The following is a 22,698-nucleotide window of genomic DNA, read 5'->3' as shown; positions in this document are numbered from 1 at the left end:
TGCACATGCATTTAAATACAGGCTGAGCTAGCACACTTGTCTTCCATAGCCTTTGGGACCTCCTTCCCACTCTTCCTTCTTTCTTTTTCCTTTGTGTCATATCTATTTCCTTCCTCTTTCCCTTTCTGATACTGTTCACATTTGTTCACAAGGACAACTCTTCTTAAGAGGTTTGTTTGATTATTTTTCTTGTTCGTGCTAAAACATTTTAATAGATATACTCTATCTCCACAGCGCCACTAAGACAGTTCTATTGCATCCTATTCCCCATCGGGGCTACTTAGAATATTAAGTTTATAAGGAATGCAAAAAAAAAAAAAAAAAACTGCAAGATGAAGCATGTTTTCATCTTAAACAAATGAACTATAAAGAAATAGGAAGTAACATTATGATAAGCTTTTAAGAGGTATTGCAAGTAGAGGAAAGGGTTTGTTTACATCTCTCCCCACCCTCCGCCTCCTTCCCCCATCCCCAGCAAACACAGACACCTACGTATTAGTTGGCCACACAGTCCCTAATTATCAACCATGGAAATAGACATCTCAAAATTATTTTAGTTCTTATGGATTTTTTTAAAAAGGGGAAGGAGGACAAAAGTTTAAGACTTAGCTTAAAGGTATTAAATAGCAGATCTGATCTAATTTATTGAGTTACACCTTGCCTTGGCAGTATCCTCCAGTACCACTAGGATCTCAGTGTTCCAGCATGGTGACTTCCTGCGCTTATCTGGAATTAAGAAACTCCACAATTTGCTTATATGAAAAAAATTAATCTTGTCATTGTTCACTTGGAGCCTTAGGGGCACCTGTAGTTGAAGCATCGTGTAAGTCCCTTCAACTTTTCACACATTCATTGTAGCCCACTTAAAAGCCCCTGGTACCTTAAGTGTGATCAAAAAGGAGATCCGCAAGCAGACCTCTGTTTATGTTTTGAATTCCATTTGATATTCATTTGCCTTCTTTTTCTTTTAAAGATTTATTTATGGGGCGCCTGGATGGCTCAGTCAGTTAAGCATCTGCCTTCGGCTCAGGTCATGGTCTCCGAGTCCCAGGATCGGGCCCCACATCAGGCTTCCTGCTCAGTCTCTCTCTCTCAAATAAATAAATAAAATCTTAAAAAAAAATAAAAGATTTATTTATTTATTTTAGAGGTGAGGAGAGTGGCAGAGGGAAAGACCATCTCAAGCAGACTCCAGGCTGAGCGCGGAGCCCAATGCAGGGCTCGATCTCATGATCGTGAAATCAGCACCTGAGCCAAAACCAAGAGTCAGGAGCTTAACTGACTGTGCCACCTAGGCGCCCCTACTCATTTCCCTTATTTTTAAATCCCATTGTGTTTATACCTGGGCATCCATTTCTCGGAGGTAAAAGGAAGGAAGGATATAAAATATCAGAATAATAATGACCCTCAACAATTGTTGGTACTCTTCCATGGAGAGATCTAAACCTCGGCTAATCTGACTTAGTTTCTGTCAGAAGGATAGTGCATTAGGATTACAGTTTAAATATTGTTAAGTAGAAGCACAAAGCAGAAGCTGTACTGCTCCCCCCAACACACAGAGAGAAAAACAAAACATGATGCATTATTCAGAAAGAGAATTAAGAATCCAGTTACCTAGATTTCAGTTACAGTTTGAAAACTAGCCTTCCGATGTTTTGTTTTGTTTTGTTTTTTCTTTCTGTCTCTACTTTTTCTTCTTTGTTTCCTGATTCACCCCAGAAACATACCTTCCTATTCATTAGCTAGGTCTTGAGTCAAAAAGTAATCTTTAGAAGGTTATTTCGAAAATACTTTGTGTCACTAAAATGATGTTGCTGGTCGCTGGTCTAGCAATCAACCTGCACAATGGAAATGACTAGTGGGACTAAACACCATGATAACCATGATGAGAGCTGCCATTTGTCATCCACTTACGAGGACCTAGCATGGGACTGGAAACACAGCCTGGCTTCCCCCATTCAGCGCTCACAACAAGCTCAGATCTCTTACCTTGGAGATGAGGTATTATCTCTATCTTGGAGATGAGGAGTTTGCAGCTCCAGCAGGCTACATCACCCTGCTAAAGTTACATAAGGATTTGTAGCAGGTCAGACCATGTCTTCCTTAGCACCCTGAGCTGTGCCCTGCAGGCTAGGAACAAAGGCACTGCCATCAGGGGGGGACCTGGAGTTGAACCTGTCCCCGCTACCTAGTAGCTGTGAAAGATTGGGCAATTTATTTAACCTTTCTGAGTCTCAGTTCAGTTTTCTGGCAAATGAGAGTCCTCATATCTCCTTCACAGGTTACTGTGAAGTCTATATTAAGACATAAGAATTTAGCAAAGTGTCTAGATTAAATCATGTTCAGTAAGTATTAGCTTGTTTTTTTTTTTTTTAATATACAGCAAATGTGGGTCCTACTTTGTACATCTGTATCACCAGAATATTCAGATATTTGAGCAAGCATTGGGAAATTAGGGATGACAAATGCTGTGGTTCATTGAAAGGTACAGATCCTAAATTTTTCTTTTTCATGCGGTAATCCTCAAAACTATAGATATCTGTTCATAAGTCAGTCCACTAATTGAAACCTGAACTTGGGAGCTATGCAGTTATTTCAGGAATGAGTTGAGTTGTCTATTTTTCCTTCTCAATAACTTTCTGGAATTTTAAAACCAGAAAGCACTTTGGTAATCATGTTCTATCCATTTTATTTGTCTCTTCATTTTATCTTCTGTTGTTTGTCTGCAATATTTATTTCTATTAATCTTTCCTAAATGGTAACTTTCTGGAGAGTAGGGACTTGATATCCAGCCCTTCCTGTCCTAACATGTAGTAGAGTAACTTGAATACAGCAAAGTCTCCATAAATGCACAGGGAGACATCATGCAATGTGCCATATGATGTGTATACATGTATAGTAGGTGCCCTCGATTTGAAAACCTAGATTAGAGGCTTGACCTTGTCTTCTGCCCTTGTTTTGTTGTAAGAAGACTAGTTTACCTACTTGAGCCTCTGATTCCTCATTGACCACAAGTGGAGAGGGATGATTTGCTCATAGAGTTAGCTGAGAATTAATAGTGTATATGAAAGTTCTCTATAAACTGTTAACGACCACACAGATGGTGAGTGACGGTGTCATTTCTGGAAATCAGTAGATGCTATTACCCTCCACACTGTCTAGATATAGTCCCCCTTACCTTCTCATAAGACTGGCCCACCTAGCCTTCCAGTAAAAAGAATATCCCTTAGATCCACACAAATTACCATGATTGGAATAGAGAGTTTACTTTTAGGGTTAATTTACAGATGAAACATCAAAACAGGCAATGAATCTAATGAAAGAGAACTAATAGGTTTGGTATTATCTTGCAAAGGGTACCTGGGCCACTATGTAGGTTTAGACCTGTAAGTGTGTCCAGCAGTGACAAGTTTCTAAATGTGTTTCTGTTCACTACAAAGATGCAGCCTTCAGCAGGGACCAGAGGGTGAGGAACTGTACCCTGGAAGTCATTTTGAAGGCGAGCACAAGAGTCTGTGTGGAAGTATAGACAGGGACCTTCAACTCTAGCATCCAGGGACTGAAGAATAGCTACCAGGGAAGGACTCCTGCTGGCTTGAGAGCCACTGTGGGAGGCATTGTCCTGGCCCAGGGATAGGAAATATTCTTGGTGGGCAGTGACCTGAGTTCTGAACGGGACTGGCCCCTTTCTGACCCAATGCTGCCTTCTCCATATGCCAAAGTAGCGGCTAAGGAAGAAGTGGGGGCATCAGACTTGGACCCTGAGTTTGAGAGAAATCCCAGGGCTTTGCCGGCTGTTGGAACAGTGAGTCACCCTGAGGGGCAAGGAAGACACTTTTCGCCCTTAAGGGCAAATGAGGGCTAGCATCCAGAGCAGTGCCCTGGACGGTAGCCTGGTTAGCAGGCATGCTTCTGCTGGCAGTGGAAGGGAAGCGATGGGTGGCACAGATTGTTTCTTGTCTACAGTGTGTGTGCGCTCCCAGGAAGCTCCCCGATATGCCCACCAACCTGCGCCCCGGATAACAGCTTCTCAGAGAGCAGTGGTATAGGAATGTTTTACAGTGAAAAGATCGTAGGAGTCATAGGTTCTAATCCTGTCTTATTACTGATGCCTGGTGTGACCTTTCCCCTGAGTTTGCTCTCTCATTTCTACATTGGGAAGTTAAACTAGATATGTCCAATGGGGTGCCCTGTGCCCCAGGGTTCCTGCCTTCCAGGGATCCTGCTAGAAGAATTGTTACTGCACAGGTAGTCGTATCTTCCTGTATTGCTGGGGAACGTCCAGGTTTGTTTTACAAAGGGACGTGGAGTATGCACCACACGTAGTCGGGAGGTTTGTCTGCAGGTGTTTGAGCAGTACTGAGAAGAAGGCGAATTGCCTCAAGTTCCATTCTCGGTTCTAACATTTGTGGGAGTGGTGCTTTAAACATGTGAGCCCCAGTCTCTGCACATATGAAACAGGAGAGTCCCCTTACTACACGAGTCTCCTCTGGGTTGTTGTGACTTCAGGAAACATCGAAGGTAACATTTATTGAGCACCTGCTGTATACCAGTCACTCTGACAAATGCCTTCCGGTGTCTGCCTTGTGAAGGTAACTGCAAAATGGTATTACTGGTCAGGCAGGGTTGGCAGGGGTGGCCCTGACAGGAGACACTAAATGAAAGGTCATTTTACCCTCCTGGGGAGATACTGTTGCAAAATTACCGATCAGGTCTGTCAAATCTTTTTAAACTGGCTTTCCAAATTCATATCCTCAGGCAACTAGAACCAGGTTGGCGGGCTCCACTCCCACCCCTTCCCAAGGTCTGTGCCAACATGCTGCCCTCCAGAAAGGGAGGCTGCAGCTGCCTCCCCAGCCAGGCCAGTGCCCAGGGCTAGCCGCAGAGCTGCCTGTGGCTTCCCAAAGAGAGGCTGCAGGGCACATCCCTCCCTACTACGGTTTTGTTGCTTTATGGTGTGGACTGAATGTCCCATCCCCCTCCACCTGCCAGGCCCCGGTGGGCTGCTGGCTGGTCTTCACGGTAAGCAGGTAACAGACAGCCCACCTGCTTGATGTCAACATCTGTGGGCGCGGCCCTGGGAAGAATGTGCCGCTCCCAGCCTGGGCTCAGGTAATTAATCCCCACAACTGACAGGTGGCAACAGGCGGCCCTTTGGCTGGGGCCATCAGGAAAAGTGCTTGGAGGAAGGATTTTTTTTTTTTTTTTTAACTATTAAGCGCACAATTCATACATGTCTGGCAGCGAGACGACTGTGGCAGGAAGGGGAGACAGGGAGGAGAAGTTGAATACCTTGCCAGAGGACTATGGGGCCAATTTTGGGATCTCTTCCTGCCCAATCATGATGATAGATTCAGTAGGATATGGTGGCCAAGGATCTGTTTGCAAGCTTACTTTGCAGATTTCCCCTTCCTTTGAAGTAGATGCACTCCTAAGTGGAATGCCTTAGTTGTGAATGAAGAAGTTGGAGCCCACAAGGGCAAGTGATTTGCCGAAGCTGATGCAGGAAGTCAGTGGGCAATAGAATCCTGTCCTCCTGCCTCCCTGTTGACGATTCTTTGGGCAATATTTACTGCCCCATTATGCACGTGCAGCTTAAAAATGGGGTGATAAAACTCTGGTGTAGTCACGGGAAGGATAACCAATTGGTTCTTGAACAATATTCTGATTTTTCACCTAACCTTTTTCTTTTTCTTTTTTTTTTAAATTATTTATTTATTTGATAGTGAGAGAACACACAAGCGGGGGGGCAGCAGGCAGAGGGAGAGGGGGAAGCAGGCTCCGCGCTGAGCAAGGAGCCTGATGCGGGACTCGATCCCAGAACCCTGGGATCATGACCTGAGCCGAAGGCAGATGCTTAACCGACTGAGCCACCCAGGAACCCATCACCTAGCCTTTTAAAGTTGACTTCTCAAGAGAACACCCCAATCCTCCCCTATGCCATAGATATGCATTCATTTTCTGTTTTTGTTTTTGGTAGTTTGATACATCATCCATCATAGCCATGACAGAACATTAACCTGATATTTGTTTAGCATATATTTATTTAACTAAAACCTTTAAAGTGATCACTTTTTAATTATTACAAATGAAAAAAAAACCCTCTCTTCCTAAAAATGAGATCTATAGTATTTCTCAAGTGAGTTTATTTATAGAGGACAGATTCAGAATATGGTATATAATTAGCCCATACAATTATATGTGAAAAGGTTATTCAATCTATTTCAAGGAGATCATACCAAAGCTGTATCTGGCTGGCTCTTTCTAGCTAAGACTGTTTTTGCATTGTAGTGAGTTAGATAGTTATAGTGAATTTTTCGAAGCCTCTTGATCAAAAATTATGTTTTGACCCTAATATTTTTATTTTTAAGCATCTCATTTCTGCCCCTTATTAATCTTTCCCTCTGCCAAGTCAGTTGCCAGAGTTTTATTTTGTCCTCTTTGAGTACCCCATCTGTTTTATATGATTTTCTTTTCTTCCAATTTCAATTTTTGCTTTTATCATCCTCTTATCCTCATAAAAGGGGCTTTTTAATTTGGCAATTCCCAAGAATACAGTTTAGAAAAGAAAAAAAAAATTGAAATCACTGAATGCTTTAGGATAACTCTGACTAAATTCTGATTGGCTTTGCACTTGATAATTGCTATATTTGGATGAATGGAGTCGTGACAGCTTTGGGGCTTGCCCTTTTTTTTCTTGTCCATTATTTTAGGTTATTTGAAGTAGGAAAGACCCCACCTTTCACCTCTTGTATTCTTTGAACTCTCCGCAAATTAGAACCATAAGCTAGAAGCACATCTAGCATTTCCTGTTAGTGAATGGTGGTTGTCTTTTAGATTATTTGTAAATCTCGTTATTTTTTCTTTTATCTTACTTTCATCAACCCACATCCATGCAGAAGGCCAGAAAAGTTGTTGGTGTATTTGAGCCTTGGCTTAGGTTTTCCTCCCTTTTTAAGACCCAGCCATCCTCGCAGTAGGTAATTTGGCCCTGAGTGTTAATGGGCCATGCTAAGGTTTATTCTGTGGGCTAATGACCAATAGGTCATAATACATAGGTACATAGTATTGAATTAGAACAAAACATTAAGACCTTTTCTTTTAGCATGATGGCATGCCAGATGCAGATTTATCTGCAGGCTGCCACTGTGGTATCTGAATGGCTTTGACACTATCCTATACATCCTACTGCTGCTTCCCTTGAGGATGGATTGAGTAGTGAGGTGGGTTTTGTAATTATTGATCTATTTATTCCATGGAAGTTTATTCCTTCCATATTCTTGGAGATCTGTAGGTAAAGTTAGCCTTGCAATTTGGGATTTGCATAGGGTATGGCATTTCTTCTGGGAGAAGTTGAGAGACTAAAGTGTTTTGTTTTTCTTCTTGATGGAGTGGAGAGGGAGGGTCTTTGTTGCACCTTTAGGAAAGGGAGCTGTTGAAAAATTATGCAGGTGTGTGCTGATATTAGCTGGCATCTCTATGCATTGTGATACTGAATTACTAGTCTGGCAGCCAAGAGCATGTAATATAGTATGTCTACTGAGGCAGGTGGTGATGGTGGGGTCGCAGTTACTGGAATGCTTTTCTCCCCACTTCTCTTTGCAACATATTATTAGTAAAGGAGCTGAATTTACTCTTGTTTTCCAAAATCCCCTGGAGTTATTTTATTTGAACATGATATTTGGCTTTGTGCAGTTCACCCCTCAATATGCCAAACCTCCTCCCCTCCTTCCCAAAACAAAACAAAACTTAGGCAAAGCTTGCTTTTCCATTTTGTCGGGGATATTGTATAGCAAGAAAGAGGTTAGTTCATTTGTTAGTTTTGAGGATCCTCTGTTCCATGACACTGTAGAAATACTTTGTTCGTACAGATGCTCAGGACTGTAGAAGAGGAAATTTGGTTGAAGCCCAACAAGATGTGTGGCTTTTTGTTTTAACTCATAGGCTAGTAATTCCTAGGAATAAACACACTATTGAATGTGCATACAATACATCAGTATAGACATCAATTGCTACTCTTTTTATATATTTCTGATCAGAAAGATTATTAACACTCTGTTTTCCAGATTCTTTTTAAAGAGTTACCTTGCCAGTATGAACCTGGTAACTGGATTCTCTAACAGATTTGCACCGGATCATAAAATATTCAAAATAGAAGAAACATAGATCATCTAACAGAGTTCCCTTGTTTTCCCTCCATGGGTGATTATTAGCTCAGTGTTTGGGGAGATCACATGAGTTGCCTGAAAGTCCTCAGAGACTGAGTGTCCAAAGTCCATGACTTTTTTTATGAGAGATCAATTACTTTATCTTTGGAAGTAAATTCTTTTACATATGCGTTCTTTTCTTTTCCTTTTTTTTTTCCTTTTTCACTATCACAGTATTTCATTTTCTAATTTTACATTAAGATTTACATAAGTTTAAGAGCCACAAGTTCATGTGCTGTCTTACCTAGAACCAATTCTACCCCATGACCCGATGGGGTAAAATTGGTTTTTAAAACAGTCGGTGGGCATTTCATTATATTTTTTTGTTCAAGATCCCATTCTGAAAATATACTTACCATTTAGGGAAGAAAATCTCAATTCCTAGACAAACTTATTTACTAAACTAAAAAGCATGGCATATTGAGGCAAAGAGCAGTATGGAATATCCTTGTAATCTTGTAGGAAAGTGGTGATTGTATTTTATTTTTTAGTTGAGCTCTGAGCCTTGTACTTGTTTTCCTAATCCTATTGCACATTTCTGTAAATCCACTCTGGTACGAAATACACCAGTTCCATCTGGGCCCCATAGTAGGAGTGTTAAGACTGCATGGTGCATGGGAGAGAAATTGGCCTGTGTGTCAAGATGGTCCTTTTTGTTGAGTATGTTTGAGCAAGTCTCTTTCTTCTCTAGAGCTTTGATCCTTTCTCTGTAGCTGGAGGGGCTGAACCAAATGATCTCTCAGCTCTTCCTGATCTAACTTTGTAAGAAAAGCTTAGCCACCATATCTTAAACTAAAACTGCCTTGAAACAAGTGATTACATAATAGAAACTGAGAACCAAGTCCTTGGCTTACAATGTCAGTTTGGTTTTGTATGGAAACTCAGTCATTGGAGTATGATATCATTGTAAAAGTATTAGCTTTCCAGAAGTAAGGAAGTCTGAGTTCATCCCCACATTGCCTAGATTTAGTTGTGCAACCTTTAGAAATCATTTCTTCGGGGATGATCCAAAGAACTAGTACAGCTTCACTAACTAAATAGAGCTTCACTTTTTGCCTTGTGTCCCTCTGCTTTTTCTTCAGAACATATATTACACTTTTAGAAATAATTTATTTAGTGTCTGTGCTCCCTTTAAGCCAACTCCCTTAGCCTAAGGGATACTGCTAGTTCCCTGGAACTCAGAACAGAGCCTGCATGAAGTGGGTGTTCAATAAATATTTGTTGAATTAATGAACCAACTTCATTAAGTTTTATATCTGAAAATTGTGGGGAGAAAAAGGTTTGGACAAGACCTGCTATAATGTTCCTTCTGAATTCTAACATCTTATTTCTATATTCTCTGTCTTCTAAAATTGTAAGTATGCAACAGTTTTACAGGTGCTGCCCATATTCATTGCTTAAAGTTTTTAACTGGGAAATATTTCAAGCCTACAAAAACACCAAATAAATTTAGATACCTGAGTTATCTACCAAAATGCTAAAAAACTTCATATTGCTTCAAATATATTTTTAATTTTTTAATGTATATATTTATTTAAGATTTATTTATTTGAGAAAGAGAGAGAGGGTGAGGGGTCCAGGAAGGAGCAGAGAGGGAAAGGAAGAGAGAATCTCAAGCAGACTCCCCACTGAGCGTGGAGCCTGATACAGGACTCCATCTCATGACCCTGAGATCATGACGTGGGCTGAACCCAAGAGTTGGATGCTTAACCTACTGAGCTGCCCAGGCACCCTTCAAATTTTTTTTTTTTAAATAAAATGTGACAGGGCGCCTGGGTGGCTCAGTCGTTAAGCGTCTGCCTTCGGCTCAGGTCATGATCCCGGGGTCCTGGGATCGAGGCCCGCATCGGGCTCCCTGCTCCACAGGAAGCCTGCTTCTCCCTCTCCCACTCCCCCGGCTTGTGTTCCCTCTCTCACTATCTCTCTCTCTGTCAAATAAATAAATTTAAAAAAATAAATAAATAAATAAATAAATAAAATGTGACATAAAGCAAAAGGTCTCCCTCCCATCTGTCTCATTACCCTCTCTCCTCCCAACTATTAAAATGTAAGAACATGGATATATGTTGAAAATATGGGAAATGAAAATAGATTGCTGAGATTAAATTTTGAGTAGTGTAGCTTAAGTAAATTTTAAGGACACATAAAATTGTATTATATTTACTTATGAATCTATGCATGTGTATTTAAAAAATATATGGAAGCAGATAAGCCAAATCCATTCATTTTCTTAAACAAATGAATCTAGTAACTTGACATTATTTAGAACTTAGTGGTTACTAGCAGATAAATATGAACTGTGTGATTCATTGTAAATGGTTAATATTTAAACTTCAGGAGATTTTTATTATCTGACAACAACTACTTCCTGACCAGGTTGAGATACTGTTTTCACAATGCTCCCCAAATTACTTAATTAAATGCTTTATGTGGAAGATCTTAGAAATATGAGGCTTCAATAATAATCATAATACATGAGTTTATGTTGGTCTTTGCAGTTGACTAAGGCTTCCCATATCCATTCATGATTTTTCTTCTCCACTCTAAAAGATGCATACTGTATGTTCCATATTTTTTTTCTATTTTATGTTGGTGAGAAGTGAGGTGACTACATTAGAGACCCAGGGAATGAGAATTTAAATCTTGTCTCTTCACCCCTAGCTCAGTAACTGTTGCTTACAATTGATGGTGTTGGGTAAGGGTCCTTCTCTAATGCTCTCGGCTTTGAGAACTAACCCCTTTCCTCTTTCATAACAAAGTTGGCTTATTAATCCCAGTGTTGCCTCATGTTATTTTATTTTCTTTGTCCAGAATTAAAACTAATTTTCTTTTCTTTTCTCTATTTGTTGAAGAGTTCACTGACTAAGCCAGGTCTCATTTTACTACTGATTCTTTAGGGAGTCCTAAACTAACTCTCTCATTCATGCTTTGATTTTAGAAAAGGGATAAGCAAATAACTGGTATTATTTTTGCAAGCATCTTTTGTTCCAATGAAGAACAGTTCTCAGTCTGTTTTGGTGCATTCATGATGAAAACTAGAGCACTGAGTTCTAGTAAGTCCCCAAAATTTCCCCCATCTTTCACCTTTCAGTCATTAGTATTGCCTTAGTTTGGGCCCTCCTCATTTCTTGCCTGAATACCTCCGGATGGGTCTCCTTTCTCTCACTCTGTTCCAGTCTTGCTCCTACCAGCTTTGCTTTACTTAATACATAGAACTGGTTAGGTCTTTCCCCTGCTTTGTAATCCTTAATGATTCTTCTTTGCCTGTTGGTAGAGTCCAGCTGTTTCTTGTGACATCCAAGGCTCCTCAGAATCTGGTAGCTGCCTTCCTAGCTTAGCCTTATTGCTTTCTGCTCTGCCTCTCCCCCTCCTGTCCCTCCTCCTCCCAACCTGCCCCCACCTATATTTTAGCCATAATTAAAGTCTATCTGCTTATATTCATGATGTTCTCTATCTGTAGAAAGCCCTCTCTGTGGAAAGCTCTCCCATCCTCGTATTCTTGGGTACACCATCTAGCTGGTGAATAACTTGCCTTGAAGGCCTAGTTTAAATATCACTACTGCTATGAAACCTTTCTTCTCCAGTGGGATCCATTTGCTTTTCTCTTTCTCTCTCATCTCCAACCAATCCATCAGCATATCTGGTTAAAATATATCCAGAAACCAACTGCTTCTTGCCAACTCTACTGCTGGTCTAAGCCACTCTCATTTTTTACTGGGATCACTTGCAGTAGCTTCCTATTTCCATCTTTGATCTATAAAGTCCGTTTTTCACATAATAGCCAAAATATTATTAAAGTGAAAATCAAATCATGTTCCCTTCTCAGACCTCTCCAATGGCTTCTTAGCTCACACCAAGGAAAGCTGCAGTCTTTCCCTGGCCTGTAAAGCCTTATATGATTTGGGCCCCATATGTGGTCTGCTTCAGATCTTATCCCTTACCACTTATCCCTTACCACTAGCCTTCGCTCACTGGTCTCCTTGACAGACATACTTATCCCAGGACCTTAGCACTTGCTGTCTCCAGTAATTGAAATATTATTTTCCTAGGTGTATGCATGGCTTACTCCTGTGCTTCCTTCACATCTTTCTTTAAATATCAATTTATCAAAAAATCCTTCCCTGATAACCCTTGATGGGTGCCTGGGTGGCTCAGTTGGTTAAGCGACTGCCTTCGGCTCAGGTCATGATCCTGGGGTCCCAGGATGGAGTCCCGCATTGGGCTCCCTGCTCAGCAAGGTATCTGCTTCTCCCTCTGACCTCCCCTCTCTCATGCTCTCTCTCTCTCAAATAAATAAATAAAATCTTTAAAAAAAAAAATCCTTCCCTGATAACCCTTGATAAAATAATATCCCCTCACACCATACTCCCCTACCCTGACTTCATTTTCTTTATAGCACTTATCACCATCTGACATAGTATTTATTTGTTTATTCTAGAATATTAACACCTTTAGAGCATGGACTTTGCTTTTGTTTATTGCTGAATTTCCAGACCTAAAACAGAACCTTGAATATATTGAACCTTGTTCAATAAATGGGAAATTTATTAACAAGTAGTTTATTGCTCTCTCCTCTGTAATTCCATAATATGTTATACATACCTCTGCTATACACAATGTATTTGTGTTGTTTGTGTTTTGTTCTGGCTCTAAACTGTGAGCAACTTGAAGGTAAGGTTGAGTAAGCTTTTCTTTCAATTTATTTTGTTTCAAAGACTGTCCCACAGTAAGGATGCATAAGTTCCTGCATTCCAGGGTTTTTGGTCTTATTTCTCTCTGTTCCTCGTACCTGACATTGTGTAGTATGTGCTTAGTAAGTGTTTGTTTGATAATTATTGGATGATGTGCAAGTGGGGAAATAAATAGATCTCATGCCTAGTTTACAGTGGCAGCTGATTAGCAGATTCTAACATAGAATCTTAATTTACCACCAAAATATTATGAATTACAGAAAAATGCGCAACTAAATTGGACATTCATGCTATCGGTAGCACCCTGTAGCAATTTTTATTTTTTTAAAATATTCATGGAACCAAATTGAAAGTTGTCAAAGAGACATGAGGAATGCAAATACTAGCTCTAGCTATACCTTATGTTCACAGAAAACTACAAAAGCAATTAGAGACCTATGTCAAAAAACAATGACAACCAAAAAGAAGAAGAAGAAGAAGAAAGTAAAAGAACTAAGTATAAGGGAACATCATTTTAATGAATCAAAGGAAGCAAAAGCATCCTAGCAACCAGGAAAAAAAAAAAAAAAAAGTTTAAAAGATTGCTTCAGTACAAAGCAATAAAACATAAGCACTATAAAGTTAGGAGAAGAAAATAATATACCTAGAACAGCAGACTCTGATGAAAAGATGACTGGATAAGGTAAAAAGGGAGATTAAGTAGATAAGGAGCGTTTGAAATGCAATAGAAGAATTACAATTATTTGTAGTAGAACAGACCAGAGCTAACTCTAGAAAACCCTACATATGATATGGAAAACGACCTTGACAAGTTTCCCAGAAGGCAGACAAAAGGAATAAATGCTAACAGTTAGTGTTTGAGTATATAAGATCTATGATATAGAATGCAGATCCAAAGTAAGACTTCGATGTTTCTTAAAATTAATAAGAGTAGAAGAAACAAAAATATAATAAAACAAGAAAAGAAAAATTACATTGAGTTACGTTCAAGCATGTAAGTTGAAAGAGCTCACCAATTCCCAAATAATTTCAAGAAAAAAAATTAGAAACATTCTCACTTTTTTTTTAAAACAAAATAAAGAAGGAAACAAAATCCTTCAAGGATCTAGGGAGAAATAAGCACCTTATCTAGTTTAAGGGAAGAAAATTCAAATTGACCTTGGACTTCTCTGTAACATTAAAATATGCATTGACTCAATTATCCAGTTTCAAGGGATCCAACTAAAACTAATGTACATCCTAAGCATTTGTGAATTAAAATATGCTCAGCAGTGTTATTTTTAATATTTTAAAATTAGAGTAAAATTCATATTCTATAAGAAAGCATGATTAAGTAAATCATTGTACGTCTCTTTAATACTATAATTGCAACCACTTAAAATTATATTTTTAAATTAGAACACATTCATGATACATTAAATAAAAAAGATACCAAAATGTTTGTCATGTTCCAGTTTGTATAAGGGTGTGTGTGTGTTTGTCAGAGAGTGTTTGTGTATATGTATGTGTTTGTATGCATGGGAAAATGTCTAAAATGTTAATGGTGTATATCTCTGGGTAGGGGAAATATGTCATATATTTCCTTTTTTTTTCCAGAATTTCTGTGTGCACATGTCTTTATAATTATGAAAAAACAGACAACTTTATGGAAAAAGAAGTTGAGAAGAAGTTTATAAGTTTTTAATCCTTCATAACTGCTTCTAATAGTGACAGCACTATAGGGAGAGATACGTTATATCTTCAAACATAAAGGTTGGATTGTATAATGTCCACCCAGAGAACTACTGGAAATTCAATGCAATGGACTTGCATCACCAAAGAAGTTCTTAGATATAGGAGATTCTCTTTTCAGATATAGAATCAACTGGCTTCTTCCTGTGATACCTGTAAGTAGAAAAAACCTAGCTAGAGATAAAAATAACCTTAGAACAGCAATAAAAAAAAAAAAAAAAAAAACATTTAGAATGATAAGAAAATGGTGCAAAGGGGAAATAAGTTAAAGCCAGAAACAGAACCCATTAAATAAGCGTAAGTCTTAGAGAAAGAATTATTTTTTTCAGGAATGTAAGTGTTGGTCCCTTATTATATTGGATATGAAGACTAATCAGACCTCCAAAAGAAATGCTTCAGATGTTCCTCCGTATTAAGAATATATTAAAATGTAATAGATATAGCTAAAGGGTGCTTTGGAGGAGCCTTTGTAGAATATAGAATGTAGAATGCTTATATTAGAGAAACATAAAAGTCTAAAATCAATGATCTAGGATATCAATTTAAAAAATAAAAATAAAGCAATGGCAAATTGAACTGTAGTTCAATTTTTGCAGTTAGGCAAGAATAAAAATTAAAAGTCATGCATATCGGAAAGGAAGGAATAAAACTGTCTTTACTCACAGTTAACATAATCATCTATGTAGGAAATCATAAGATAGCTACAAAAAACTACTAGACTATTAAGTTTAGCAAGGTGACAGGATGCATAGTCAATATACAAAGATCAAATATGTTTTTATATACTAGAAACATAAAATTAGAAATTAAAAATTTTAAAGTACCATTTAAACAATTTTTAAAAATGCTGAAGGAGCTGTCTAACAAAATATGTGCAAGATTTGCATACTAAAAACTATGAGACGTTCCTGAGAGAAATCAAAAGTTCCTAATTGGAGATATATACCATGTTCATGGATTAAAATACATAATATTGCTAGTATATCAGTTCTTTTCAAGATGACCTATATATTCAAAACAATTTCATCCAAAATTCTACCAGGCATTTTTGTGGTAATCGACAAGTTGCTTGTAAATTTTAAATGGAATTTCAGAGGATCTAAAATAGCCATAACAATTTTGAAAGAGAACAAAATTGAAGGGTGTAGATTCCCTGATTTTGAGACTTCCCATAAAGTTAGAATAATCCAAACAGTGTGACACTGATGTATGAATAGACATATAGGTCAATAGAAAAGGGCAGTGTCCAGATAAAGATGCGAACACATGTGGTCAATTAATTAAAAAAAAAAAAAATTCTAAGGCAATTGAACAGGGGGAAATGATTGAGATAAACTTTTCAATAAGTGTTGCTGGAAAAATTGGATAGCTGTTAGAAAGAAGAAGAGAACGAGGAAGAGGGGAATTGACTGAACAATAGGTATAAAAGAGCTAAGACTATAAATCTTCTACACACAAATAAACAAAATCCTTCTGACATTGGGTTAGACCAAGATTTCTTAGGACACAACAAGCATAAGCCTTACTGGCAAAATATTGATAATTCCTCAAAATTAACTTTTGGAAAAGCACACAAAATGGGTAAAAAAGACAAGCTACGGACTGGGAGAAAGTATATTTTAAAAATGTGTATCTGATAAAGGACTTTTATCTAGAATATATAAAGAACTCTTTCAACTCAAATTAAGAACACAAGCAACCCAATTAAAAAAATTAAAATTTAAAAAGTTTGAAAGATTTGAACAAACCCTTCCAAAAAGAATAGTAAATATATGAAAAAATCTAAAATAAATATAAATATATATATTTTTAAATTATATATTTTAACTTCTTTGTATAAAATAAATACATTTATATTTTAAATTTTTATTAAGTAAAATATAATTATATAAAAATCTAATTGATGGATATGAGATAAGTATATGAAAAGATACTCCACATCATTAATCATCAGGGAAATGCTAATTTAAACCACAGTGAGAACCATTACATGCCTGCTAGAATGGCATTAAAACTGACAATAGCAAGTGCTAACAAGGATGTGAACCCTCATACATTGCTGGTGGCGATGTAAAGTGGCACATCCTCTTTGTAGAACAGCTTGGCAGTTGCTTATAAAGTTAAGCATACACTTACTGAGCAATCATACTTCGAGGTCCCTATCTGGAAAAATAAAAACATGTGTCCTCACTAAGATTTATATATGAATGTTTGCAAGAGTTTTATTCATAGTAAATACAGACTGGAAATAATTGATGTGTAGATAAATAATGGAATTCCACTAAATAATAAAATGGAATACCGATACATGCCAAAACATGGATGAGCCTCAAAAGCATTATGCGAAATGAAAGAAGCCAGGCCCATAAGATGTTATACTGTATTGTTCCATTTCTATAAAAGCAGTGAGCGAAAGCAGGTAAATGGTTGCCTAGGGAAGGAGTCAGGAAGAGGGTTAGCTATAAAAGGGGCAAAAGATAATTTTGACAACTGGGCTAGGGGAGGTGGTTATATAACTGTGTACGTTTGTTAAAAGTCATTAACTGATATACTTAAAAATTGGTATAATTTATAGTAAATTATACCTCAAAGCTGATTAAAACAAAACAAAGAAGAATACATACCCCCAAGAAATTAGACCTTAGAATTAAAGAATCTCAAGTCAATGTTGGGAGCAGTTTAGAGGTAGGATTTTAGAAGTCCCAAAGAGAAAGAGACATTAAAAGCAGCCAGATGTGTTCCGCTTTTCACCCTGTGCCAACTTGAATTACCAGTGTATTCTAAAATCTTGGCATAAATCAGATTGCCATTCTCTTGTGATCCTGCAGAAGACTGGAAAATTGGTGGAGATAGTGGCCATTTGGTAGAGGATGAGGGAAGTGGGGAAGTCGGAAGAATTATGAATACACCATAGGCCAGGGAGCCCGAATTTAGTGCTGGAAAAATATTACACATCAGCACAGATTGAATTTGCGACCAGTGAGGGAAATAAAGTAGCAGAAGCTTGGCTTTGTAAAGAACCGAGCACGCCAGGCTGCTTCAGCCCCTCTAGTTACTGAGCAGCAGGCCTGCTAGTTTCACTGGAAGCAATGATCAAAATGGATCTTGGCCCTGGTCAGATATTTAGATTCAGTCAATATGAAACTTTCATCCTTAAAATTGGAATATGTGGTCTGCAGTACTAGATGCAGTCCGAGCCAAGGGGGGATATCTAAATTGTCCGAGCTTGGTGTGGAGAACAGAGGAACAACGTGAGTCATTCCAGACAGGGAATGGTACGATTGAATTGTGGGTGATGCATGTATGGTGTGTTGGAGGCGTTAAGAGGTTTGCATGGAGAGAACATGCAGTGGGAAGTGAGTGTGTTTGGGGGGTGAGGGGAGGGAAGGAGGGATAGATGGGGTCAGACCACAAAGGGCCTTAACAAACCATGGGAAACATCAGGGCCTCCCTCATGACTTGCCCTAAGCTGTAATCAACAGTACTGACAGACCATTGGTACTGGACTCCAAGGTCAGCTTCCTCCTAGTCCAGTATTTTTTCAGTTCTATCACTTGCTGCAGCTCTCTGTAATTAAATGAGCAATTATTACACTGAGAAATAAATAAAGAGGAATTGTTGATGGTGAGTCAACGACTTCTGAGCTTGTTTTAATGTTAGAGAGGATTGTATACCTTTGAAGTTGCTTCAGAGTGTAGCCATGCTGTTGGGGATTAGAGAAAGGTAAAAGTGCACAAATTTGCACTGCCGAGCCAAGAGAAATCGAGACAAGGGAGTGTTGTTACAGGACTGGGATCAGGACTCTCCTGTACTGGTTGCTAACCAGCTCTTCTCTGTGACCTCAGGCAAGTCCTCTGTATGCCTCCACTTTCTTATCTATAAAATGGGGATAATAATGCTGATTCATTATCTGTTATCTGCAATTCTGAGATCCAAAGAGCTCTGAAAACCAAAAGTTGCTTTGGTTTGGTTTTAACTTCATGAAGTTTGTGACAGACTCATTTGGTGGTGAAATCTGGCCTGAACTTTAAAGCTCTATAGTCATATCCCAGTTGGTGGGAATAGTCATGAATTCTGAAGAAACGTTAACATTTGATTCTGGGGTGCTGACCTAAATCCTGCTGGAGGTGTTTATAATATATGCTATATGAACTCTGCTCCCTTTCTAAAATCAAAACAATTCTGGATTCTAAAATATCTGGCCCCAGGGGTTTCAGATAAGAGACTGTATCCCTGGAATACTCTCCCCATGGGGTTGTGTGAGGATTCCATTTCTGACAGCAGAACTCAGGAAAAGGTAAAGCCATTATTATTTATCACTATTCAGACTCAGAAATGAGATTCCCCTCTCCCATCCCTGAGAACGAGTGAGGGTAACAGCTGATGAAGGCTACATTTGTTTAGTACTTTTACATTTTAGTCTGTCAAGTTTGATTGATAGTATATCAATTATTGAAATGTGTTTTCTTTGAACTGTCCTACTCTGAACACTTATCCTTCCTTTTTTTTTTTTTTTTTTTTTTTTGGCAATCTTTACATACTTGGGTAGGTGTCTTATTTGCCTTCAGGTGACAAACTTATTTTTCAGTCATTTTTCCTGAGGTGAATCTTATGAAACTCACGCGTAGGTTATATATCTCCTAACTAAAACACAAATGGCTATGCTTACTTTCTGAGCATTCTCAGTAAAAGTGAGTTCTTAACATACCCTAAGGCAGTGTCTTTGTAAAGTCATTGGTTAAAAACACTAGCACAAAAATACTCTTCTACTTTTCATTCAGTGTTTCCCGAGTAGAATTTTATTTTTGTGGTCAATTCTTGGCATGCTCCCTATTTCCTCAAGCGATATAAAACCCGTTTGCTGTGTCTAATCCTTGACCTGTGGTCATGGAGAGCTGATTATGCAACACACTTCTCACATTAGGAAATTTTTAACTGAAAATTTCATATACTAAAGCGCTTGGGATAAAAAGAAAGATTAAATATTTCAAGAGGATGAAATAAAGCAGTTATTTTTAAATGCATTTTTTAGTCAGACATTCGCCTTTAGTCGGAGTTAGGTTGAAACGTATCAATAATACATCTTTTTGCCACTCTGGCTCCTGGTCGCCAGTGTTTTTCCCCTGGAAGACCGTTGCTGCCAATCTAGGATTGCAACCTGTGTGTGTGTGTGTGTGTGTGTGTGTGTGTGTGTTTACCTTTGTTTGGGTAGGTGTTACCAGGTGCCCCACTCTTGGCTGGCTCTGCTGGTGCCTGGTGGTCTCACTGCCGCAGCAAACTGCGGAGGAGGGCAGTGAAGGGGCCTTGGCCCAGAGAACAGGGATGCTAAGGTTTAATAGAATGTAAGGATTAGAATGGAGACTTTCTACATTGGTTCAGAGATGGGGAGGGGAAGAAACGCAGGATAGGACTTTTTTCTTCTATTTGGTTCTAGGTCTCATGCTTTCTCCCCCTATTTTGTCAGTTCTACAACCAACCAACCAACCAACCAACCGACGAATCACTGAATTTCTCCTCCCTCAGAAGGAAGTGTGGGGAATACAAGTTTCAGTCACTTATGAGTGAAGAGATCTGTATCTTGATGGCTTTTGCCATCATGATTTGTGCCATTGCAACAGGCCAGTCCTGTTCATGAGAGTATAGGACCAAATGGTCCCTATCAACTTTCACATTGTCTTAGGCTATGGCATGAGAATATAAGTGCAACCGTTTGGGAAAACGTTTGCTTTGCAGTTTTCTAGTTGGTTGGGCCTTGGGTAAAATCTCTTTACTCTCTGCTATATATTCCATCCTAATTTTCCCCCATAAATCCTATTTCCTCTGAGTCTCTCTAGAGTATTATAAGGGCAGGATAAATTATCATCTGTTTAATATCACTCAATATATGAAAACATTGTTTTTTTCCACTTAGTTTCTGGCATTCTGTAAAGCTGTTTGTGGTATGAATTATTTTAACCCCTCTGAAACTCAATTTCTTCATCCTAATGAGAAGATACCAGAAAATAATGACATCAATGTGTTTTGATAAATGTGAACTCTTTTGTTTACAGGATTTTATTTAAAGTTGGAAAAAATGATTAATTTGATTAGTGACTATAAGTCCTTCTGAAAAGATTGCTAGCTGTCATTGTTGGGTATGTAGTAGCCAGTCATAAATGTGCATCTATAGAAAGTGGACCTGTTCTGATTTGGAATGTAACAATATCTCCTGTTGGTTCTTTCTTCCTGCCACCATCGGCCCATCTCTAAGCAGTATTCCACTGAACTGAAGAAACTGTACTGCCAAATTGCAAAGACATGTCCCATCCAGATCAAGGTGATGACCCCACCTCCGCAGGGCGCTGTCATCCGTGCCATGCCTGTCTACAAGAAAGCTGAACATGTCACCGAGGTGGTGAAACGATGCCCCAACCACGAGCTGAGCCGTGAATTCAATGAGGGTAAGAATTGGGATCTGGGGCTGTTCAGCTAAGCTCCTGAAAAATAGAGATCCTGTGGAGATTTTTCTTTGGGGTCCATCTACCTGGTTCCAAACTCTGCAATCTGAGGACAGCTCAGTTTACCTTTTTTGTCTAACAGATTGAGAATAATGATAAATGCATTTATGGCTCCATAACAATCGGACTCTTCGTAATTTAATATTGGTAATTACTAGGTGACCTGAACTTGCCTCTTCACTTCTACTGTTTCCTTCCTTTTTCTTTTTTTCTTTTTTAAATGAGAGGGTGTAGGAGGGACAATCTGACATTTGACCCATTCAGCCCAGGTGAGGGTAACCTTCAGCTTTAGTGCCTTTCCTAGAGTGGTGTCAAGGCTATACCAATTGAGAACTGGAGGGAGCATAAAAGGTAAGAAACACATACACACACACACACACACACACACACACACACAAAATGGAAGAGTAAAGTGGGGGGAAAAAAGGAATGAAAATAAATAATGGACAAGAGGAGCAAAAAGAAGATCTAGGACATAAGCTGGGAGGGGGGACAGCAAAGTCATGACTGGGAGTCAGGGAGCAGGTATTTTGGGGCCTCCTTTAAGCTCTGTGTCCATGGATAAGTCATGCCCCATGTTCTGAGCCTCAGATCCAACAACAGCTTTACAGAGGAGGTCGCTGTTTCCAAGTGTTCTCTTACACTGGATATTCTAAGGTTCTATGAAGGGAGGCTAAGTAAGGAGGAGCGGAAAGTAGAAAGGAAGAACAAGAGAACACAGAAGTGTTCATTAGGAGGGTGCAGGAGGCTTGGAGGTTAGGATAATTTATATAGACAATATATTTTAAAAAAGAAATATTGGTAGGTAGCTAGTGTGATGTTGGAATAGATGGTAGAGAAAAATTAATGGAGGAAGAAAGAGAGTGGATAGAAATTTCAACAGAGAAAGTTAAAATCCTCCCATCTTAACACAACTACTTTTTACACATTAATTTCCAGTCCTTGTCTACATGGCCTCATTTTCAATACCTTTCCATCTTGTTTTTCACTTAACAGTATGACTTAAAGATGATTCCTTATAGCTAGGCTCCATTACAGCTTTCCACAACTGCCCTTGATCCATCAAGATATATAACTATATTTTGTTTTGTTTTGCTTTCTCACTGTTTGACATAACACCTGTTTTTAGTTTTTGCCAAATAAATGATTCTTCAGAGAGCATTTTCACACTTATTTTTTGACTTTTATAGAGTAACAATTTTTATAGAATGGTAATATATACCCAAAGAGTAAGAACACCTTTATGGCTCCCACTCCCAATTCTCAGATCAGCTGCTTTCTTTTGGAGCTCTGTCAAGTATTCCAATTTTGTGAAATTTGGCCTATGTTCTTTTAAAAGCATGCCTCCCTTTTCTGATCCTCCAACCTGGGGCTCTTTCAGCACCAGAAAACCAGTAAGTTTCTCATCTTTATGACCAAAGCAGGTGTAAATCCAGGGGTTTTGGGTTGGCTCAGTCAGTAGAGCGTGTGACTCTTGATCTCAGGGTCATGAGTTTAAGCCCCACATTGGGTGTAGATCTTAAAAAAAAAAAAAAAAAAAAAAAGGTGTAAAGGTGTAAAGATGGAGACTTT

General features: G+C 38.7%; 1 protein-coding gene across 4 annotated transcripts in view; it reads left to right on the top strand.

The window, feature by feature from the left end:
- TP63 (tumor protein p63) overlaps window positions 1-22,698 on the top strand; it is a 227,836-nt gene that overhangs the window by 176,622 nt on the left and 28,516 nt on the right. For all 4 annotated transcript variants that reach the window (XM_032406166.1, XM_032406165.1, XM_032406167.1 and 1 more), the window contains exon 5: window positions 20,883-21,069. In XM_032406166.1, the coding sequence (XP_032262057.1) occupies window positions 20,883-21,069 (187 nt within the window). The remainder of the gene's footprint in view (window positions 1-20,882; window positions 21,070-22,698) is intronic.

This window comes from Phoca vitulina, unplaced genomic scaffold (assembly GCF_004348235.1).
Source record: "Phoca vitulina isolate PV1807 unplaced genomic scaffold, GSC_HSeal_1.0 scaffold8, whole genome shotgun sequence".
Taxonomy (NCBI): Eukaryota; Metazoa; Chordata; class Mammalia; order Carnivora; family Phocidae; genus Phoca; species Phoca vitulina.
Note: the sequence above shows the minus strand (reverse complement) of the source record. Positions and strands in the feature narration are given on the sequence as shown.